This window comes from Eublepharis macularius, chromosome 1 (genome assembly GCF_028583425.1).
Source record: "Eublepharis macularius isolate TG4126 chromosome 1, MPM_Emac_v1.0, whole genome shotgun sequence".
Taxonomy (NCBI): domain Eukaryota; kingdom Metazoa; phylum Chordata; class Lepidosauria; order Squamata; family Eublepharidae; genus Eublepharis; species Eublepharis macularius.
Genome location: NC_072790.1, coordinates 150951257 through 150975205, shown reverse-complemented (window position 1 = coordinate 150975205; position 23949 = coordinate 150951257). Strand labels below are relative to the sequence as shown.

At 40.7% G+C, this 23949-nt stretch overlaps 1 protein-coding gene across 1 annotated transcript in view; it reads left to right on the top strand.

The window, feature by feature from the left end:
• The first annotated feature begins 937 nt into the window (after window positions 1-937).
• HEATR1 (HEAT repeat containing 1) overlaps window positions 938-23949 on the top strand; it is a 56604-nt gene continuing 33592 nt past the window's right edge. The window contains exons 1-19 of the mRNA XM_054994363.1: window positions 938-996; window positions 3115-3267; window positions 3882-4098; window positions 4468-4609; window positions 6034-6135; window positions 6666-6806; window positions 7832-8043; window positions 8988-9121; window positions 9612-9720; window positions 10104-10214; window positions 15089-15206; window positions 16605-16712; window positions 17624-17719; window positions 18404-18498; window positions 19128-19339; window positions 20004-20125; window positions 21287-21487; window positions 23382-23565; window positions 23783-23931. Of these exons, the coding sequence (XP_054850338.1) occupies window positions 3126-3267; window positions 3882-4098; window positions 4468-4609; window positions 6034-6135; window positions 6666-6806; window positions 7832-8043; window positions 8988-9121; window positions 9612-9720; window positions 10104-10214; window positions 15089-15206; window positions 16605-16712; window positions 17624-17719; window positions 18404-18498; window positions 19128-19339; window positions 20004-20125; window positions 21287-21487; window positions 23382-23565; window positions 23783-23931 (2595 nt within the window). The 5' untranslated portion in view covers window positions 938-996; window positions 3115-3125. The remainder of the gene's footprint in view (window positions 997-3114; window positions 3268-3881; window positions 4099-4467; window positions 4610-6033; window positions 6136-6665; window positions 6807-7831; window positions 8044-8987; window positions 9122-9611; window positions 9721-10103; window positions 10215-15088; window positions 15207-16604; window positions 16713-17623; window positions 17720-18403; window positions 18499-19127; window positions 19340-20003; window positions 20126-21286; window positions 21488-23381; window positions 23566-23782; window positions 23932-23949) is intronic.

The following is a 23949-nucleotide window of genomic DNA, read 5'->3' as shown; positions in this document are numbered from 1 at the left end:
ACAGCTGTTAGAAGCCTGTGTAAAGAATGCAACAGTAAGCTGCTGAATTGGAATTCATATGTAAATTTGACTCAGTCTGGTTTGGATTGAATAGAGAATATGAATGGTTATCTCATTATCAGAAGTAACTTATTTCATTATCAGAAGCAAACTGATCCCATTATCAGAAGCCACTGATTGCATCTTCTCCCCTCTCTCCACCTATATATCTAACCAGTTTCTTCTTACCCTCCATGCATCTGACAAAGAGAACTGTGGTTCTCGAAAGCTTGTGCTACAGTAAAGTTGGTTAGTCTTAAAGGTGCTACTGGACTCTTTTGTATTTTGCTACTACAGACTAACACGGCCAACTCCTCTGGATCTGTGTAAAGAGGAGTTCTGAGCTGGCCTCTAACTTTAAAAACTCAGACCCTCAGCTCTATCCAAAAAGAACTATTAAAGTAATTGGGGATTTGTGGAAACAATTAAGCTAAGGTTTGGTGAGGAGGGTGAAATGATTATTAATGGAAACTTGAGCCAGTCGCACACTCTTAGAAGGAGAGAATGTTATAAGCCATTTTGGGTCTCCGCTAGAGAGAAAGGCGGGATATAAATGAAGTAAAATAAAAATGTACAGGACCCTAACATATTTCTTTAAGCGTCTCCTCATTTTATGAATGGCTATTTTAAATTCGTTCGCTTGTTCCACTATCTCTGCGTTCATTCTTGTAATTTTTAAAAAGGTACCTCCTAACCCCCAAGCACGAATGCTTGTTAAACAAACGACAGAAGCAATTCCTCCCTTCGCCGAACAGCCTCCCCGTCCCAACTTTTACTTCCCACGCCGCCAGAAGCCTCCCCGGGGCAGCAGAGAGCGACTCCGTGACCCTGCCTCTCATCCTCCGCAGGCCAAAGCGGAAGTACAAAGCGCTTCCGAGTTAAAGGAGAAACACCGGGTGATCCCCATCCACGTGGGAAGTAGAAATCGGTTGGGAGCCGGGCGCGTGCCGCTGTCAGGTGGGTCCTTTTTGCACGTTGTCTTTCCCTTTCCTACGGGGAGGGGTGAGGGTGAGGGTGTCAGTACCATTTGCGAGAGGGGCGCAGTTCTCGGACGAAAGCAGCTCTCGTATTCCTTCTCTGGTGGGGGGAAATTCTAGGATCGTTCGCTCCCTATTTTACTTTTGTGTACTTAAAATTCCTTATTTCAGGCTTGCTTCATAGTGCCTCCAACCCCGACCCATTTGGGGCAAGAGGAGCCTGGGGATGAAGTTGTAAGATCTTTGGTTGGTGACTATCTTTGATGTAATATTCATCGCCTGGTACACGGTTGACACTCTGTAAATAGAAGTCGTAGCCCGATCCAGTCAGCGTTTACGGTGATATGCTTTACCAAGTTAAATGCTGCTAACTTCCAAACGGATGCATGCGCTGGATCGTTCTACAATTCTTAAGAACTTCATTGAGCTTTCTTGTAATCTGTGAAAATAAGGAGACTCGTAGGGAAATGCTGACCGTATTTAGTGATGCCCCTTAATTTAAACAGTTTGTTTTTAGAAATGTTTTCTAGTACTAAAGAAGAATCAATAACCTCTCTCCAGACCTACGCCATTTTTTTCTGGTATAGCCTACATAAATGAAGAATATTCTCCCTGTCTGTCAGTGTACAGTAACTGCAAGCATTTCTGAGCCTCTAGTTCTAGAACTTATGAGCTGTTGCCATGGTAGAACATGCTCAATAGAGTTTGCTCCCTACTAATAACTAGAAGTCCCAATTCACTCATAAATTCTTGCCATATAATATTTCATCAATTGATGACTTGCATCATCAATTGTACACATTTTCCATTAAAATGATTGTATTAGAGATGTTTGTCATTTTCATCTGTAATGGCAGTTTCATGCATATCGCTTATCATTGGGTAATTGGTGAATTCAGCCCTGGTGGCAGATACATACTTATTGCATATGTAGGCAGGATCCAAAGGTTGCATTTTGGGGGGAAGGGGACTGGATCCACACTTTGTTGCACTATTGTAATCATTTACCTCCTGGATTTATTTATAATTTATTTATTTAAAACATCTATTATTATTGACTGGCAGGAACATCTAAGTGTATGATTATTGTACAATGTCCCACAAATTGTGGGTTCAAGCATGTTGCTCTAAAAATACAAAGTAACAGGCACAGAGGCTTCCTAACTTGTAATCTCTTTAATTAGGATAGTAATCCTCTGTTCCACACAAAGCCAACCTTAGTGTTTGGGTAAAGTTTAAAGAATCTGTGAGGACCCTAGCTAAATCTGCTAGTTAAAATTCCTGGACGTTATGTGTTTATTTGCATCCACTTAGTTGGAATTATGCTAAAATACTTTATAAGGTGACTCCATCCTCAGCTATTTAGTATGCAAATGTACATTCATAGTTGTGCATTGCCACAATTGATTTGGGCAAGAGGGGGATTTTAGGGACTCTGCTTATATGATGAAATGTAGTCAGAATAGTGCTTAAGTAGAACCCACAAGCTTCAGTGGGACCCAGTTGTGTTATGTTCTTCCTAGTTTTCTTGTAGCCTTGAGTAAAAGGACAGCATAATACTTTGAGTAAAAGGCCTATGAATCACTGCTAACGAAGCATGTGTAGCTGCTTTATATGAGAGGTAGTCCAGTTTAAATGAAACGAAGTCTCATGGGCAAGAAAGACCTTTTGTCTTGGTCGCATTGCACTTAAATGAGATCAAGGGTGCTTATGACATGCATGAGGTAACAGTATGCATAACTATAAAATGGAACAGTTGTGCTGTTTAGAGTTTTTCATGTGCATTCAAAGAATGTAGCATATATTCTGAGTAGTAGTTTTTCAGCAATGTTGCAAAGCAGGTCAGTATTAATATAGATGACAGAGAGAGGCAATTTCAATCCGGTTTCCTAGCACATGAGCTTTACCACTGTTCTGTTCCACTGCTAGATAATTGTAGGATTCTAGTCTTTCTAGACCTTATAGGTAAAGTAGTTTAAGATTTCACTTAGTTTTCAGTTTCATTAATTTCTAGACTTGTATGAAACCGGAAAGAAATTCTTTTGATTTTGGTTTACTTAATACTGTTTGATCTGTGACGATTTTCTCTTCCCCACAGAAGTGAAAAAAATGACATCCCTCGCTCACCAGCTGAAGCGCCTTGCACTCCCTCAGAATGATCCCAGTCTCTTGACTCGAAAAGATGTGGCTTCACTGCTGTTTGATTGCAAGGAAGCTGCCAATATTGACAGGGAAACCTTTTTTGCGATAGGTAAGTAGAGTTCTTAAGAACCTAGGCCGATGTCCTTTGTCATTGCCAGTGGCTTTTTCTCTCCTCTTTGACTTGGGAAATCAGGTTCTGTCTATGACATTGGGCTGAATTTTGGAGGCATTAAAAATTGTTTTTGGCTTCAGACTGCCTCCTGAAGTCTTGTGAATCAATCCGTTTCAATTTCTTAGTTAGGACTAGGATAAGTTCTGTGAATCCTTGTTAAAATAACAGTGTTCTTGCAAACTGGTGAGCATATTAGTAAGACTGAGATAAATGTGGCATAGTAAAGAAGGGATCAGCTGTTCTCCTGTGAGTGCATTTTCAGCTTCAAATTAAGGTCATGGGTGAACATGTTTCTGTTTAATCTGGTCTGATACCTTATAAAAGTGTGCTGATGTATGTGTAAAGAATTCTTGCAACCCCCGCCCCCGAAGCTTGCCTTCACAGCTTTTTCAGTTTAGATGTAACACCTGGCTTGGTAGCAGGGCTGTGCTCATGTGGATCATAGGATACCTAATCTTTGTTGCTGGATCAGATGTTAAGCAGCCTCTAGGGCTGCTTAACATAGGAGTTCTGCAAAAAATTGAGTATTGAAACAACTCTATTTTTGACAGGGTGTACTGGCCTTGAAGAGCTGACTGGCATTGATCCATCCTTTGAGATGTTTCAGGCAACGCTTTTCAGTCAGATGTCTAAAGGTTTGGAGCGCAGTGTCCAAACTAAAGCAGTAAACCAGCAACTGGATGAAAATATTTCATTGTTCCTAATTCATGTGTCTCCTTACTTCATGCTTAAACCAGCGCAGAAGTGCCTTGAGTGGCTGATTCACAGGTAATCCATTCATGTCTGTTTGAATCAGGGATTCTCAAGCATTGTTTCCATTGAGTTTCCTTAAATCAAGAACTTCTCATTTGGATCCTCTGAATTGTTCCTACCCCCACAGAAAAAAGGAGGTAGTCTTCTGGGGTGTTGGTGGTTTGTACAGCATCGGGTTTCCTTCCAGATGTCTATACCATTCTCTTGTTACGGAGGAGGGATCAAGCTTGTGTTCAGCCTTTTGAATAATCAAGTCATGGCCCTCATATTGACAATTCAGGTGCTGTATTATGGTGGACAGTGCTGTTACAACAGTTGTAAGTGGCTCTTTAGGCTCAGAAATTCCTATGTTTATTCATGCACATATTTTACTTTTTTGATTAGGTTTCATATCCATCTTTACAACCAGGATAGTTTGGTTGGCTGCGTATTGCCTTACCATGAGACTAAATTGTTTGTACGAGTTATTCAGCTTCTAAAAATTAGTGACCCAACCCACAAGTGGCATTGGTTGCATCCAATTCAGGTGAAGTACGGAAAAATCTGAGAATTTGTATCTTTAAGGTGTTGATCTATTATTGTTGCAAACACTTGAGTACTACGTCTTCTGTGCATGTTTGTGTGTGTGTGTGCGCATGCATGCTTAAAACTCTACAAAGAAGTTATGTTTTATCTGTTGGCTATTTCAAAGGAAAACTTTGTGTTTGGTCAAGATGGGTAGATTCAGTGATCTGTTGGTGGAAGAAGCATAGGTCCTTGTTATGCTTCTCTCCTCCTAGCAGTCCCTTCGAATCCCTGGAAAGTTGATTTCCAGACTCTTGGGATATACATGGAGAGAGTCATAGACATCAGAAGGCTGCAATGAGCAGATGGAAGGGGGCAAAATCACCCTCCCCCTTTCTGCAAGAGCAGCTGTGCTGACAAAAAAGGGAGGAACGGACAATTTCATCCCTTTCCTCTCTGATCTGCCCTCCTGTAAGGCTGTTTCTCCATGTACACCCCAAAATCCACGAATCATCATTCCAAGTGTCAGAAGGGACTACTTGGAAGGTGAGGAATGCAGCAAAATTCCACATTTTCTTGTACCTTGTGCTGATAAATCATTGGATCTAAGCCATTATACTTACTATTTGGTATGGCTTTTTTGTGAAAGATTAAACGTTTTGGGACCATGTTATGGTTGCCTCTGGCGACCATTTACCACTTTTAAATTTTGTTTTTCCAGCATGTTATAATTATGGATTGCATAATCAACTCCTTTCAGTAAAATAAATGGGTGAAGACTTTATTGTAATTATTTATGTTCAGTTTTTATTCAAAATATATTTTTGATGTTAATAAGAACACTAATCCAGTCTTGCATATACTCATTTGGAAGTTCATAGACAGGCTTCAATTCTGAACACACTTACTTGAAAATAAACCCTACTGAATTCACTAGGACATTTCTGCGTATGCTTGCATAAAGATACATACAATTATGGACTACTTTCAGCATAAAAATGTGCATAAGAGCTCAGTGTATAAGCACTTACTCCCATTAAATTCAGTTGGGCGTTCTTCTATGTGTGCATATGTATGATTGAGTCACATAGCTATTACCATGTGTTGCTGTTACATGTAAACTACTTCTGAGATTAATGGAGCATAAGTTCACATAACTGGGTTATTTTCATATAACATAGAAAAACAATTGACAATAACATCAAAGGAGATCATTATTCGTGGTAGCATGGATAACTTCAACGTCCACATACAAAATGTATATGCTTCCAAGTGTATTGAAATCTATGTGGATGAAAACTACTTTCTGCAGTCAGTTGTGCGTTTTTTGATACCTGTTGCAATAGTAAAATTTGGTTTACAGATTTTTCTGCATATTTTTATGTTAAGATATTCCAATTTATGGTAGCTTTCTTAATTCTTTTTCTTTGGCCTCTTCAATGACAGAAACCAGGAGTTCCTCTGGCAAGAGGAACTTTGATTACGCACTGCTACAAAGACCTGGGTTTCATGGATTTCTTATGCAATCTAGTCACACGGTCTGTAAAGGTTGGTATACTGTTGTGATTTAATGTCAAAGTGGAGTGTCATTTGTGCATTTAAATATTTAGAGTAAGCAAAACAAATCTGCTAAACACTGAAAGGAAACAAGAAATTGGGAACTTACAGGTACCAAATTACATTGAAATTATTGTTCCTGTGCTCACTTATAGTGGGCAGATTTGTACAACACCTTATTATTTGCATTAAAATGTGGGCATTGTGTGTGCTGCTATCCCTACTGCATGTACACAGTAACATATGAGCAATGCATATCCTTAATTTTCATAATCCTCTGCCCCCGCCCCCAGTCACAACTAAGTGCTGTATGTTGTGACGTTGTGTATGAATTGAACAAGTTATATGTATGCCAGTTTCCCTGCCACATCTACAGTATTTCTGAGTACTAAATTTGTGAACTAGTAAAAGTTTTCTTAATCCCACTGAAAAGAAAATTGCACTTAGTAAAAGGAATGTTGTGAAATGAGCAATTTATGGGATTTTGTGTGTGAGATTATTATTCTAAGCATTTTTTGTAGGCTTTTTCTCTGTATCCTGGAAGTTTATCACAGATGAGAGTCCTATTTACTTTCTATGCTTCCACAATTGTGTCTGCTGTTGGGGCTGCAGAATCAATAACCGACACTATAGTCTCCAAGTTGCTTCCTTACATCCAAAAGGTACCTGATGGCACTCTTTTCCTCAGAATGATTTATTTTGTTCTTTAGATTACAGACATCAGCTTTTGAGGAGGTGTTTTGTACTAGGTCAACTGGAGCTACTATAAACACTGTTTTCAATTTTTGGATTACACAAAAGTTGTAGGGAGAGACACTGTTGTCATTGCTACAGGTTGCATTTATACCAGCAGTTTATGAAAGTGACAGACTGGCTCTGTCAGATAATCACATTGCAGTCCTAAAGCTGGATGGCTTGTCTAGTCCAACACCCTGCATAATGCAGAAAATTCACAGCTTCACCTCCCCCAGTGACCCCTGCTCTATGCCCAGAGGAAGGCAGAAAACTTCTAGGATCCCCAGCCAATCTGGCCTGGAGGAAAATACCTTCCTGAATTCAAAGTGGAAATCAGCATTACCATGAGCATATAAGAAAGGAACACAAGAGCTCACAGATGTCAGTGACCTTTGAGAGGGGTAGCTCATTTAGAACTGTGCTATTATTCCCAGAGTCATACCTTCTCTCTAAGATATTGCTTCTTCCCCTTAACTCTGTCATTTACTGTATTTAGGGTGGTACATTAAAATCGATTTCCTAGCAATGTAAGGATGTCTTATCTTTGTTCAGAGTACAGGACTCTTCCTCATCCTTATCTCAGTAATATCCCTGTTGACTACTTGGTTTGTCCATGGCTCAAGGGGAACTTGACCATTGGTTGTATAGGTGTAAATTTAACATGGTACCCATTAGAATTGCAGGGAGGGGACCCACTATGTACATTGGCAATTGCTTACTTTCAGATACAGATGCTCCTTTATCTGCTAAGCTTCTCTGTTCATTTCAGTGGTTGCTCCAGGAAGGCCTGTTGAAGGAGAGAGACTGCTTTCCTGGGAGGCCCTTGTCCTCAGTGTAGCACGCATACACATAGTGTTTTAAATCAAGACAAGTATTTTGGTATGCTTGTGTCTTCCAAAATAAGCTGTGTAATACTGCTCTGGACTCATATATAATTTTTTTGTAACTGCAGGGTTTGAAATCCTCGTTGGCAGATTATCGAGCTGCAACTTACATGATAGTTGGGCAGTTGGCAGTGAAGATGACAATGGAAGTGACTTTAGTGCATGCATTGGCATTCCAGATCAGCAAGACTTTGACCAAATATTCCTCCCTTATTAAAGAGGGACTTGGCTGTTTGATCGTCCTCTTACAGAGTCAAAAGGAAGAAGGTCTTGGAAAAAAGTTAGTATACGTAAATAATTTTTAAAAAATCATGAGTTGTGGTGGAACAATATGCCTCTTCAGTCATGTGTCAATGAAGCAGCTTTTAAATGAATTGATTTTGCGGCACTTACTTTCAGTTTTAAAGAGCTTTCATTTAGATTGTTCTTTTCTTGAAATAGCTGCATACAAGTCTTGGTTTACCATTACGGTGTGGCTTGAGGATGATGTTGGAGAAAAGTCTGAATTTGAGATCAATTGAATAAGCAGAATTTTGAAGACCTGTGTTAAATAATAAAGAAATTTAGCTTTTGTTAAACTTTCATTTTATTATATTTTTTCCTCTCGTCAATGAACTTCTACCTTTTCAGTTTTTGTTCCAGCTGATGCTTTTGTACAAATGCACTTTCATTAGTATATTTCTGTAAGAACAAGCTTACTTTAGAATGTATTTAAAAGTTTAAGAACATATTGTAACGGCCTAGTATTTCCCCTCCAGGGAAGGTTGCCATTCAACATCCGTAAACAAACACACGGACCTGTAAATGCTGAGAGTTTTACTCTCAAGAGTGGCATCTGTTCACCAGAAGGCGTGCTAGATTGAAAAGGCCTTGGACGAGCTTTTTCCTCCAAAGTACTGGGGTCTGCAGCAGGCTTTGAGAGAGAGAATGCTACCTAAACTATAAGGCCCTTATGAGTGGGCAACCCAGGAACATCCTGACTGGCCATAAATCATATAGCCTTCATCAGCTTGATAAGGGATTTATCCTGTGAAAGGATGCGTGTCTGTATTGTGATCCATCTCTTGTCTTTAAATGTTACAATAACATACTTTTCATATTGATTTAATAAGAACTGAGCCTTAAAATCTTGCTTCTTGATAGAAGCTGAATGTCATAACTTGATGATGTCAGCTGAGACATCTTTAAGGTGTTTATGAATGCTTTCAATGTTTTCTTGTGCAGGCCGTTTACCCATCTGTGTAATATTCCTGACTTGGTTACTACCCTTCATGAAATTTCAGCCACTTACGATGTCAGTCCAGTTTTGCATTACATGTTACCATACCTAGTTCACTCGGTTATTTATGGAAAGAGAGGTATGTTAATTTGCTTCATAGTTCAACTTATTTGCCAGGTTGGAACTAGTTCCTTCTTCCCTTGGAAGCAGGATCCTCTTGGATCCTTTCCTGTTGGAAACAGGATCCTTCAGATGTCAGCAATAGAGAGACCTCATGTGATGTAGCAGTTTGAATGGCCAACTGGGATCTGAGAAAATTGGTTCATATGCCCATTCTGCCATGGAAGCTTGCTGTGTTACCTTGGGCCAACCACACTCTTTCAGGCTTACAAAATGGAGGAAGGGGGAAAGGATGCACACCACAATCAGCTCTTGGGAGGAAGAACGGGCTAAAAGTAGAGCCAAGTAGGATGTTGCCTTCAGAGTCCTGGCAGCTCTGTATCATTCCACACAGGCCAGCAAACATTATTGTAGATCCTGATTAGTCCTCTATTATTCGAAACCTTTACCATAAATGCATTTATTATTTCAGATAAATGTTACTGTTTCTTTATAAAATCTGTTTTCAGAAATGCAAGAAGAATCCAACTTGGGGAACAATCAAATCTCTATAAAGCTTCTAGAAGCTATAATTACAAATATACCACTAGAAAAAGATTTGGATCGTTTATTGGCCTGGTAAGCTATCCTTTCTATCAAACCATTTTGTTTCATGTACTTATTGGACTAGATACCATTAGGTGGACTTTAACTCACTTCCAGTGCTTGGCTTGGTGGAATATTACATTGTATCAATTTGATTTTCCGCCCTCTATTTTTGCCAAGATTTATCAGTTTGAAACTGCAAACGTTATTTCCTTTAGATGATCTGTGAATAAAGATCTGTGCTGTCAGATTTGAAGGAAAAACATTTTGTGCTTGAAGAAAAAGTTATTTTGAATCAAGAAGGGTTTTTTTAGAAAAAGCAAAAAAGAAAATCTCTTTACCAATTTATCCAGTTAAGAAAACTGCTGATCTTCTTTCTGTAAAGAGATAATTTATTCCTTTCCTTACCATTTCAGTACGTTTCTGGAGGACTATGTCTCCTGTGGTGTGTTGAGTGACTCTGATCCCACCACAATGGAAGAGATTAACAAAGAGCTGCTTCCTATCATCAGACTTTTTGAAAGAAAGTAAGTGACTTCCGATGTATATGGCCAGTATGCCTGCTGGTTGCTATCGCTTGTCCTAGGCCACCTAATGTCTATTGTATGTTTTCTGTAAAGGGCTATGTATGTTAATAAACGTAAATAGATTTTTTAAAATTAAAGTGAATTTTATCCTACCCAGTCCAAAGGGCTCGTGGTGAACATGGAATTTAGAAACAAGCACAAGAAATGAAATATGAGTCTTGTTAAGTTTAAAACCAGGTATCCAAAAAGTTAAATGATTAAAACAATTCTTGTAAGACTCTATTCCTTAGCTCTCAGATGTACAGTACTTGTGCTGTTTCCTGAAAATACTCAGGCTTTGGTAAGCTTTACACTGAAGTGAGTTCTGACACTATGTTATGTGTGATATATATTCTCTGAAGAATATTGAGAACACTGCAAGGTGGGAGAAGACTGTTTGGGCATGGGCCATGGATAGTAGTGTTAATAGAGGGCTGTCAGACTCAAGTCTGCAAGTCTTGGAGCTGTAACGTGAGGGACGTCAAATGGAGGTTCTGTCTGGATACCTGTCCTGCTCACCACACTGGAGGCAAGGTTTATTTATTTTTTTATTTATTTTATTTATTTGTCATTTATAGTCCGCCTTTCTCACTGAGACTCAAGGTGGATTACACAGTATGAGATTAGTACAATCAGTATCAAGTACATTTCAATACAGTGTCAAGGACATTTCATAAACAATACCATAGGATAAATAGATACAAGTTTAAAAGACATAGTATTAGCAAGAATCCAATACAGAGTAGAAAAAATACTGAAGCAGAATATAATTCTAGGACTAACATTAGACAACATGGAGCACTGGTGGTACATAGGAATACATATTAAAAGCAGCAGATAATATGTAAGGCAATATAGTGATGACGTCTATGGTCCCTAACTCATTAGTGAAGCATCTGAGACCCCCTCCTACAATATAGCCCTCTCATTTGAGTTAAAAAGCGTTTTTGAATAGTTCAGTTTTGCATCGTTTACAGAAAGCCAGGAGAGTGGGGGCTCTTTTGATTTCTTCAAGCAGGTCATTCCACAGGATAGGGGCCACCACAGAGAAAACGCGTGTATGGGCTTTTGCTGACCTCACCTGTGTGCAGCCTGCCACCTGAAGGAGACCCTGTTCAGATGATCAAAGCTGCTATGGAGGAACATAGGGAGGGAGGCGGTCCCGTAGGTATGCCGGACCAAAGCCGTGAAGAACTTTGTATGTAATAACTAATACCTTGAACTGAGCACAGAAACTGATGAGTAGCCAGTCGAGTGACTGTAGGATGGATGTTCATGCTCCTGCTCGCTCCTGATAACAGTCGAGCTGCAGAATTTTGCACCAGTTGGAACCTCGTAGTTAACTTAGATGGGAGACCTACGTATAGAGCATTAAAATAGTCAAGCCTTGATGTTACCATAGCATGGATCCAGGTGGCCAGGTCAGCCATGTCAAGATAAGAAGCCATCTTCCAGGCTAGAGTGAGGTTGCAGTAAGTATTTTTTGCTACTGCCTTAACTTGTTTTTCTAGTAATAACGCTGGATCCAGTATAACCCCTAGGCTCTTAACTGAGTCTGCAAGGGTCAGACGAACTCCATCGAAAGTGGGGAGTACAATGTTCTTCAAGATCTCTGCTTTCCCAACAAGCATTACTTCAGTCTTGTCTGAGTTCAATTTCAATTTGTTGTTTTTCAGCCATTTCACCACAGCTGTCAGGCAGCAATCTAAGATTTCTGCTGAATCCTATGGGGACCCAGATAGCGAGATGTAGAGTTGGGTGTCATCTGCATATTGATGACATCCAACTCCGTAGTTACAAATGAGTTCTCCTAAAGGTTTTATGTAGAGGTTGAATAACATGGGAGAGAAGATTGTGCCCTGTGGAACCCCGCAAGGTAGTTCCCATTCTGGAGATAGTTGATCTCCAACGACCACCCTTTGAGTCCACTCCAAGAGAAACTATTTAAACCAGTCCAGGGCACATCCTTTGATGCCCACTTCAGTTTCTAAATGCCTCAACAGGATAGCATGGTCTACTGTATCAAAAGCTACAGATAGATCCAGGAGGAGCAATAAGGTTCTGGACAACTACAGAGTTTCTCAGTAACAGTACCTGGCTGGCAGGTTCCAGAGGGCTCAAGCAACTCTTAGGCTTGTCAGCAAGGTCACAGACAAATTGATCCCACTCTGTCTCCAGTCTCACTTGGAGAGTTTTCTACTGGTGATGCTGGGTTCAGCAGTAGACTCTTCTAACAAGCTGGGTCAGCTCCTCTATTCACAATGAGTACCAGGACCTAGATCCTGCAGTGACTCATTAGTCTCCTGGTGGTTCCTCAGGAGAGGGGAGGCTTTGGGCTGCCAAGTGCACACTTCTGTGCCTGTACATGGCCTCAGTCACAGCTCATCTCCTTCTGGGTTCCTGAGGCCCTGGAGGAGATAGCTCCAGGTCTGCAGTGGGCTGGTCCATGCTCAGGCCTCCTGGCTTAAGGGCTCTTCTGGCTCAGGGGCAGTGCCAGTGCTGGTGAAGGTTCCCTTTGGGGAGGGACTGTGGAATCCACTTCACTGAGAGTGTCTACCTAGGCAGAGCTTGGGGGCAGATCCTCCTCCTCCAGTGAAAACTCATCCTCCCAAGCTAACCCATGGTTCATGATAATACCATTGTCAAACTAAAACAAAAAGAGGGAAACCAGCAAGGAAGTCTCAGCAAAAATGGACCACAGCAGGCTGTATGATCCCTCTTCCAAGATAGGTTTTCTCAGAACAGTGTGGGGCCTAGGTGTGTGAAAACCACTCCATCCCGTACTGTACAGCCTCTTCCCAAGCCCTGTTCTCCATGTCCCTCATTCCAAAGTTGGTGAGGGTGGCAATCAGGGACAGGACATTTTCAGTTCCAGTGCTGTTTTTATGCTCTGCTTGTAGCCTGAGGGCTCTTTCATGAGAGAATTTTAGGCTTCTTTAATGTTAATTTTATTGCTTGTTTTAATATTGATAATTTTATGGGGGTTCATTTAATTGTATTATTTTTACATTATGAATGGCTTCAAGGAGGTCTTTGGATAGGCAAGGTATAAATTTTCTAAGTAAATAACTAAGGAGGCTCTACTGTTTGTTATACCTTGACTTTCTCTTCCCACACAGATCTTGGGATCTCTATTTATTTATTTATTTATTACATTTCTAGACCACCCTCCCCATCAGACGGGCTCAGGGCGGTGTGACAACATACAATTAATAACATACAGTTTAAAAACAATAAAAATGTTATAAATAAACATTAAAACACTATTCCATATACAATAAAAATTCTCAAATGGTGGGTATAAATATTAAAATTCAGCATTTTAGGCGCAGGGCTTGGCTCTTACATCAAGCCCTGTGTCACACTTATGAGCTCCTGCATGGGTGGTGGACGGTCTTCAGTGGTATGGCCGGCGAGAGGACAGTCTAGCCCCCGGCAGAAAGATAACAAATCCCACCGGGCCCTAGTTTCCTCAGACAGAGTTCCACCAGGTCGGAGCCAGGACCGAAAAGGCCCTGGCTCTGGTAGAGGTCAGACGGACCTCCCTGGAGCCAGGGACCATCAGCAACTGCTTATTAGCTGATTGAAGCGATCTCCGGGGAACATATGGGGAGAGGCGATCCTGAAGGTATGCCCTGCCCAGTCCGCATAGGGCTTTATAGGTCAACACCAGAACCTTGAACCGGACCTGCAGCTGACGGAGGATGGGTGTTATACGTGCCATGATTGGAGCTCTGGCAACCACTCGTGCAGCTGCATTCTGAACCAGCTGCAATTTCTGGATCAAGCCCAAGGGAAGCCCTGCATAGAGCGAGTTACAGTAGTCTAATCTGGAGGTGACTGTTGCCTGGATCACTGTCGTAAGGTCATGGGTCGATAAATAAGAGACAAGTTGTCGAGACTGTCTTAGATAGAAAGATGAGGATCGAACAACCACTGCGACCTGTGCCTCCATAGACAAGGAAGCATCCAGGACCACCCCCAGGCTCCTCACTCTTGACACCGGCGTAAGTGGCGCTCCATCGAGAGCGGGGAGCCAGAGTCCTGCACCCATGGACCCTAGACCCACATGCAGGACCTCCGTCTTCAAGGGATTCAGTCTCAGCTGACTCTGCTTCAACCATCCAGTCACAGCTTCGAAGGCACGTTCCAGGACATCTGGGGCAGAGTCGGGCTGGCCATCCATCATCAGATACAAATGGGTGTCATCTGCATATCGATGGTATCCAAGTCCGAAACTCCATACCAGCTGGGCAAGGAGGCACATATATATGTTAAATAGCAGGGGGGAGAGTGTTGCCCCTTGAGGGACACCACACACCAATGGGTGGCGGGATGACAACTTCTCCCCTAGTGCCACCCTCTGTCCCCAACACTTAATAGCTATAGTGGGACATGGGTAAAATGTAGTCTTTAGGATTCAAGCAATTAAGAGCTTTATAGTAAAAACAAGCCCCACAAATTCTGCTTGTGAGTTATGTGATCCTAGTAGGCTATCCCTGTGAGGCAGCACATTGCTTGATCTGCAGTACCCTCAAGGTAGCCTTCAAACATAACTTCATGCCAGGTTCTTGGCATAAATGAAATACAATTTCCAGTCTTTGAGATATATGGAACAGACAAATACATATACCACTCTGTGGTCCTTGTAGGAAGAACTGGATAAGCATTAATTACTGTTATTCTTTTACCTGTTAAAATTCTTTATATTAAGTATTGGATACATTTTAGTGTCTATTAATGATTGTAAAATATTCTTGTCAGCCTGAAATCTCAAGAATCAGAGGGCCTTAGAATGTTCCCTATCAGCTAATATTTTCTTTTGCACATGGCAGATACTCTCAGACACTTGATATGGTATTGGAAGAACATCTGAAAATTATTAGAAATCAGAAAGAGCAAGACGTCTTCCACCAGTTTATTTCCCTTTCATTGAGTGGTGGTAAATATCAGGTAAATCAAAGTACTTTCTGGATTATTTGAGACTACTACTTGTTTGTTCTTTCACTGTTGAATTGATGAGAGGTTGATACAGTGTGAGTTGCTGTGATTTCATCATGTCAATATTTGAGACACAAACCCCTTTCTTCTAGGATTGCTACAGGTTTAGCAATTTGATCTCAAACTGTGTGCTTGGTTATTGCATTGGAATGAATTCTAGCATTCATTTCTATGCATTGTTCCAGCTGAAATTGTGGAGATTATTGGATGTCCATAGGCACTCTAGCTCACAGTCAACATGACATTCATTTACATCAGTGGTTTTCATATTGTGTTCCATGATATTTTGGTGTTCCTTGGAAACTTGAACTCGCAATAAGTTTCCAAGAAACCCCGCTTAATCAGTTAGAAGATCCGAAATGGGGGATAAACTGCTAACGATAGTGGGCCCACCAGTATACAGCCCTGCTACATGTAAATAGAATGGAGTACTGAGTGTGTTTCAAGACACATTTTCAGATTAAGTAGAACACTGAAGGTCCCTGCATAAATAATTTAGGACATGGTCAAGAAATCTGTACCGTATACAGGAGTTCTTTGACAGTAATCAATTTGTTAAAGTAGGCAGTTTGAAAATGCTGTTTATTGTGTCTTTTGTCATTGCTTTCAGGTTTATTTCCTTCATTAACTGTCTGTTTTTAGTTAGTTTGTGGACCTTTCGTTTTGAATGAGAGCTGAAAAACACAGCTAGTATGTCCCTGGTATATTGTTTTGTAATGGGTGTGTTTCCCATTGCATTAATAAAATTGACTCATAAAAATACTGGGTTAGATTTCACCTACTTTCCACTAGAGGAAGCAGATCAGTCTTCACCTTACCTAGAGTAGTGCAATCATCAAAGCGATGATGCTGGGAGTCAAAGATAAAAAGTCATGGTGGTCAAGAGACTGCAATGAGGAGGGAGAAATCAAGCTTGGATGCCTCTTCCTCTAGCAGAACACCAGTGGGATATTATCCAGTGGGATGGATCCAAACTTCCATGAATCGAGCTTTTTCCTGTCTTCACCTTCTTCCTCTAGCATTCAGCATCCCACAGCAAGGTACTCCTGAAGGTTGAGAGTTGGATCCTTGTGCACAGTGTGGGATTAATCACAGAGGGTTATAGTGGAAAGAGGATGTCAGAAGTTAGTGCAAAAGTAGTGTTTGTGAATTTTGGTTGATTCCCGCTTCCCACTGCAGCACCCTGTTCTGTTTCTAACCATGCCCTGACTTTCAAGGAAAATTCGTATCCAACCCCATGACTGCATGATGGAGATCAGCTATTCAGTGGTGTATCTTAAAAGCAGTTGTTCTGTTGTGACTATATATATACCTAATAAGCTTCTGAATAATTGTAATCTATAATCCTAGTTCCTGGAGGATTCTGATACATCTCTGCTACTTAGTCTCAATCATCCTCAGTCAGCAGTCAGAGTTCTTGCCGTTCAGCATTTAAAAGAAATAATTGAAACATCAAAGGTTGGTTCTCCTGCCCCTTTGTTTTTTAATCTTAACAAGTTAGCAGCATAACAGAAATATGCATCTTTATAATTCTCAATGTTTAAGTCTGTTATTGTTTAATCTCCATTGCAGCCCACAGTTATTTGTAGGACAAAGTCATATTTCCACTTCCTTCTTACTGATAATATAGTAACTTGAGTTCTAAATGTGAACTAGAACTGAGGTAGGCAGTATTGAATTAACTATTGGGGAGAGCCACTGTAGTTTAGTTTGTGCTTCACTGGTATGTCAGGGGTGAGAGATGGGAGTGGGTTTCCACTACCCTCTTTCCAATGCCCAAGGCTATGATAGTGTTCATTGTGTCACATCTCCAGTGAAAACTGTGGATGGGAATGCAGCAAAAGAATGGCTAACTCCAGTTTGTGATGGTGTTGTGAAATACCCACAGCTATTAGCTTGTTGCCATTTGAGGGTATGCCTGTGATTTGTTAGGTGGCCTGACCCTCTGCAGAAACACAATTAGTTCATAATTGGTGGTTGAAAGTGCCATCAAGTTGTAGACGACATAAGACAACCCTGTAGTATTTTCAAGGCAAGAGATTTTAGAGATGGTTGGCCATTGCCTGTATCTGCATAACAACCCTGGACTTTCTTAGTGGTCTCTCATCCAACTACTAATCAGGGCTAACACTGTTTAGCTTCCAAGATCTGATGAAGTGAGGCTAGCTTGGGCCATTCAGGTCAGGGCACTTTGTAATTATCTAAACTGTATTATGTTTGACGTTTCACTGAAAATAGGACAGTTGCACAGCTCACAATACTTTCCTGGAAGTAAGCTGTGTAGATCTGAATAGGATTCTGAGTATGCTTGATTAGGACTGCTCTCTTAGTAATTTTAAAAAGCCAGTTTTCCCTTTCTTTCTCTTTAGGAGGGTTTTGATTACTCTTTTATCGAAGAAGCAGTTTTGATGCGCCTTAAGGATGATAATCTAGAAGTGGTTAGGTCCACTCTCAGCACGTTAGAGGTAAGTGTTTATCTCCCGAAGAGCCAAAAAAGAAATCTTGGTATGTAGAGAAAATCAGGTGGGTGGTTTATATTAGTATACATTTCTGGGGAAAGAATCTCAAGTACTTCATCCAATCACTGTGTGCTGAAAGGATTTAGTATGTGATTCTTTGGAAGTTAGGAGTATTGCATGAGTCAGAATGTTCATATATCTCTGTATAAGAGAGGCTGTACAAACGTAAATTTGGGGGTGACTCACTAACAAATTTAATATTGATAATGGGGAATATGACTTTCTGATGATTTTGGAAATATTTGGAAATATTTATGCATGGGGCAATTACTAATATATCTTAAACCTCTTAAATTGTATTAATGATTACAATATGCTAGTGTGGCTTTTTGCATTATTGGGTTTGAGCATCAGTCTTCAATGAAATTACCCAGCTATTTAATAAATATAAATCTAAGGAGTGAATTTAATAATAATTCAGAGAGTAATCCAGAATTTCTCATCACCATGTCATTTTATTTTCAGTGACACAGGTTTTCTTTCAGTATAAATTTTACTTTTTGAGAATTACAACATTTCTGTAAGACGGCATTCGATCTGCACTAATTTAGGTATAATTATGCTTTAAGGGTTGTTGTTTTTTTGGTCCCTGTAATATCATGAATGTTCATTCTGGCTGCTTTATTCTAGACAATGCTGGCTACCCTCAAGACAATGGATGAAGACATTGGTTTCAGTCTGCTGAGTGTCTTTGAGAGAGCTGACCTCTCCAAGGATGAAAAATGGTAAGTTCTTAGTTTATACATTTCCACTAAGCTTTTCTCATGAATAGGTTTTTGTTTTTCTCTATTCTAGTAGCTGGCTTCAGTTCCTTAATATGGAATTTTAGTGCAAGGACTTTGAGGCTCTTGCTATATATAACCAGTGGGTTCAGTTATTTAAAAATATGCAAAAAGAGGTTTTGTAGCATGAAAGGGCATTAAATAGAGCAGCTTTATTTAAATACATGGTATTTTCCACATCTGTATTATACATACATACCTCATGCGGGCTCAGATTGTGTGTTTCAAACTGGTGTTTGTTTGTTCCCATTCTGCTAACAGATGTTTTACAGCAATACAGTCAACACACACACACACACACACACACACACTCTTGCATGAGAAACTAGATTTCCTTTAAAAAGGAAAAGAAGGAGGAGATAACCATAGTTTGGATACAGAGATTGTTAGCTGTGCCAGTGCAAGAAGCCATCCTCTAGTGGAACTTGCCTCTTTCACAGGGTCCCTTGTGCTGGCAAAAGACTCCCTTGTTAATGGAATGAAGCCTGTAGTTTCAGCTCCTTGAAATCAAACATGATTTGGCAGAGGTGATCTAGAAAGACTCATCCTTCCTGTTTCATTGTATGTACTAGGTACAAGATCTTGGTAGCTGCAATACATCTGTTCATCAAAGAAAAGATTCTTAAAGAGAATAAAGTTCTCTTAAACCGATTAATCCTGCAGCTGTTACCATTTATCGTCATCACCACCAATAATTCAAAATCCTCTGAATGGAAAGTGGCACTTTGTGTAGCAGAGTCTGGTCTTTGCTCACTGCATCCTTTGTTGAAAGGGTGGCCTGAAGGTAGGTCTTAAGAAACTGCAGTGGACGGGGGAGGGGGGAAGGTTAGGATTGTTCTGAAGTTTTTCGGGTAACTGAAATTACTAGACAATGAAAATAACTTAAGCTGCACCCTCTTAGTTAATAAAACATTCTAAAGCTATTGTATACAATAGAATAATTTTAGTAGACAGCATTTGTAGACAGCATTTTTCTCCAGCTAACATCTGCAGAGACAATGAAAAATTGGTTTATAATCAAAATAAGTTAATACTATAGAACAAATTACCCTTCAAAGAACTTGGGGAAAGATTTTTATGTGTTTGAATAAAATGCATAGTCTTTTCCTAGATAATCTCTTCAATTTTATGCATTGCAGCAGAGGACCCATTGCAGTAGGGCAGCAGTCAATTTCTGCAAACCGCAGCCACTGAAGGCACTTGTTCTGGTTAGATATATGCAGACTTTGGATGTACAGCTTATTGTAAAATAGTCATAAATTCACAATTCCTATGAATCGTTGTATGCTTTTGAAACTTTTCAAATTAACTCTTAATGAAATGGGTAGAACTTGCTGTGAAACAAGTGGGTTGAAGACTGTAGCCACAGCACTCCCATTTTCATCACCCAAGGCTGTTTACTGTTTTCATGTTTTGTCTGATTTCTTTTTTGTTTTCTTGCTGAATAGCTTTCAAAAAAGTGATCAAAGCAACTAAATCAGAACGCTTGGTAGGCACAGCCAATGAAAAACTGATTCAGCTTTTGTCAGGGAACCTAATTTCCGAAGCTCCTTCCTTAATGTTACAGATGGTATGTGTTCAGTTTATAATACTATTTTTATGAAAGATTGTGCTTTAAATTGCAGATGCTTGATACACTACTGCAGAGCAGTACTTTTAAAGTACGTGGGGGTGTGGGATTTTGGTATATCCAGTCCAAAAATATACCCACAAATATTGGTATTTTTAGGGTATATTTGGGAATCCTGATCAATATTGGGATTCTCAGATATATCAGTATTAGTGGCCGCAAGTAATCCTGAAAATATTTGACAATAATTGGGGCTGGCAATTTAAAAGTTGCAGCAGCTTTCCCCCTCGCTTTTGGAGGTTTCATGGACAAAAGGAGGGAGGGGGAGGGAGACAACTCTCACAGCTGAATGGAATCTCATGTTAGGGAGAGGTCTGTCCAGTCATGATGATTCTCTCATTTGCTTTATGAGAGAATTGTTGTGATTGGACAGACAGTTTTGCTCTCCTTAATATGCTATTCCATTCACTTGTGAGAGTTGCCTCTATTATTATGCCCAGGAAGGCTGCAAAGCAAGAGAAACCACACTGGTGCTACCAGCTGCCAAGCCAGAGAATTTTTTGGAGGGTGTTCCTTCTGCTACCATACTGGTTCTGCCGGGATTCTCTGGTTTGGCATTGGTTCTGGTAGGCTTTGTTGGTTCTGTTTGCATTGGTCAGCGGTTGCTTTTGTGTGTTTGGCTAAGGTTATTATGCTCCGAAGAAAGCATTGGATTCCCCACCCATAGGAAACAATAGAGAATAGCTGGGGGCATCTTGTTTGTGGACTTGTAGAACTGGACTCCTTGGTTTGATTCAGTTGGGAGGTCTTTAGAGGACAGCCAACCCACATTCTGTCATTTTAGTCCCATTTGCTCCAAAAATGGTCCTTCCAGCCCTCCAGAAGATTTTCCCCATAAGGAATAATGAACCTAGTTAATTTTGGGATCCTGGGGGGAGAACCCCAGATCCAAATACAAAAGGGCTATTGAAGGACTTGAATATCAGGAATACCAATATTTATGTCCTGCCTAATATCTGAATCTGGAAAATACTGGCGATTTGGGGTTTTTTTTAGTGCACATCCATAGTAGGTTTTAGGTGCAAGCAGGTTCATAGGGAAGTAGTGATCCTTGCAAATCTAACACTGAGAATGCTTTATTTTCACTGATATTCATTGAAGGTGGACGGTCTCATCAGTATTGCTGGACAGGATCCTCACACACCAAAGCAAAAAATAACTGCTCATATAATTAGCTCTGTCCTTGTCCGGTCCTGCTGCAGCAGCTCGCAAGTGGAAGAGTGCCACATGCCTCTGGCATTGAAGGTCTTCCATCTTTTGAATGAAAAAGTGAGAAAACTGGAAGGCCACTACTATGTAGAGGTGAGTGCTCTGCTTTTGCAACCTGGAAAGAGAAGTGACAGACCTTACTTTCTGGCTAGCGTCTAGAAATCTGTTCGAATCACATTTGTCTTAACAGCTGCTAATTAAGCCCCAGAGGCTATTTCACCTTTCCAGTACAGCATCCTTAAACTTTTGTACAGGCACAGTATTGTTGCTTGAGGCTGCATTGAAACAACCAGTTCATGCCATGCTTGGGAGGACATTCCAAGACATACAGGCCTCATGGTTTAAGAGGACCTAAATCTTCACTCAGCCTGACTAAGGGCCAGGGGTAAAGGCAGTACAGGCAGCCATCTGGGCAAGGAGAGACTCATGCAGTGAAACTGGAAGATGTAAGGAAATTGTCAGCCCCAAACCAGGACTTTAGTAAAAAATAGCTGGACTTAGGTTTAGAATTGTAAGTGTTGTCAGGTTGTAGCCTAGCTCAGATATGTGGTTGCTGGGCTGATTAATATCTGTGGAGCAGTTTCTGCGTTCCCTGGAGATTCAACCTTGGAGACTGTTCTAATAGTCTCATATCATATCATAGAGGCTCTATGTTTACTCCCTAGATTTTCACACAGCTGAAATGCTAATTAACAGCTCAGCCCTGATGGGCTCTTGAGTTGCCAGGTGATTCACTGAGTCCTGAAAAGATGGCTTCTCAGCTCACCCGGTTTCCCCCAGTAGCTTTCTTCAACCAAGCTCAGACCATGATGCAACTATGCCAGAGAGAAGCTGAAAACTGCATGCTATTCATCACTTCATCATGTCCCTATGCCAAACCAGTTACGTATGGGAGCGGGCTCGCATTCTAATAGATGGGTGAGATAAGCAACAAATGGATGCCAAGCAGATATGCTAGGTAGCTAGCTCTCAGGTTTTAAGATAGGCAGATTTTATTATGTAGCAACAGTAAGGTTTTCTTACTTTAATGTCTATTATCTGTGTAAAGGTAGTCCCCTGTGCAAGCACCAAGTCATTACTGGCCCATGAGGGGACATCGCATCACAACGTTTTCTTGGCAGACATTTGTTACAGGGTGGTTTGCCATTGCCTTCCCCAGTCTTCTGTACTTTACCCCCAGGAAACTGGGTACTCATTTTACTGACCTCTGAAGGATGGAAGGCTGAGTCAACCTTGAGACAGCTACCTGAACCTGGCTTCCGCAGGGATCAAACTCAGGTTGTGAGCAGAGCTTGGGCTGCAGTGCTGCAGCTTACCATTCTGCGCCATGGGGCTCTATTTTTCCCCGTGTAAGAATGCTTTATGATTTTTGTAAATGCTCCTTAAGCTAATATATCTAACATTTATGCTGAATCTGGAATTCATGACTTGGGTGTGGGTAAACCCAGAACAAACCCAGAGATTGGAAAGCCAAGGCCTTTGGGAAAGGAAAAGCTTTCAGACTCACAAACAAAAGGGAACGTGTTCCACCTGCCTGATTGCTAAAGTGGCTGTGATCAGCATTCAGAATTAGGAGGAAGGGAGGCAGCCTTCCCAACAAAAGGCCCAAGGAGCTAGGAAGCAAAGTAGAATAGCACTAGGGTAGGACAAGGGGCAGAGCCTGCGAGCAGCATACCACCCATACAGGGTCAAGAATAACTGTGGCCAATTACAGTAGGAATGGATGGAGCAAGGCAAAGAGCCAGTAGTGCTGTTTGAACCCTGTGGCTTTCCACAGAGCTCCAGCTCACCTTGTTCCCCAAAACAACAGTTTTTTATCCATAGGAAACTCAAAGGCCTGTTTTATTTTAAACAGCATTAATGGCAGGAAGCTTTTAACATTAAATGCAGATGTTATTTTTGGGCATGCTCCTGTGTTGCTTTTCAATTACCAAGTAGAGGCAGAGAAAAAGTTGCTATGGTTGGATTCCTGTGTTTTCATTCTCAGGCATTTCTCAGTACGTTCTCTATTGAAATGACCTCTGGGAGCGAAATGCTATTGGAGACCTTAACCACATACATAGAAAAGCTGAACTCTGGGAAGGATGTGGACGTAGAACATACTGTCCTACTTATCATTTTGTTAAGAATCTTTATTGAAGGTCTGCAGCCTCCTGATTCCTTTGAGACAGGCAAGTTTTCAAACCTTTAATTGCAATGGAGAAACTACCTTGAAAAATTGATCTTGCAATCTCTTGGTAGTGGTATATTTTTCTTTTCTGAATTTTGTAATATTCTTCAACTTGGAAGAAGTCAGCGTTCATAGACTTGTGGGCTGCAGAAGGTCTTGTTTGTTGGTTTGGTGCAGCCCCTGATGACTGTTTCTTGCACTTTTGTGCATTCCTATAGATGAGGTTTGGTGGAATCCTGAAATGCTAAGTGGCAAGAGCAAAGACTACTTACACCTGTTGTTGGGGCTCTTTGATGTTCTAGTCCTCAGAGCCAGTGAAGGAATCTATGCTGATCCATTTCGCGCAATAATGAGACTTCTGTTTGAGGTATTCTTTTTTTTTCCT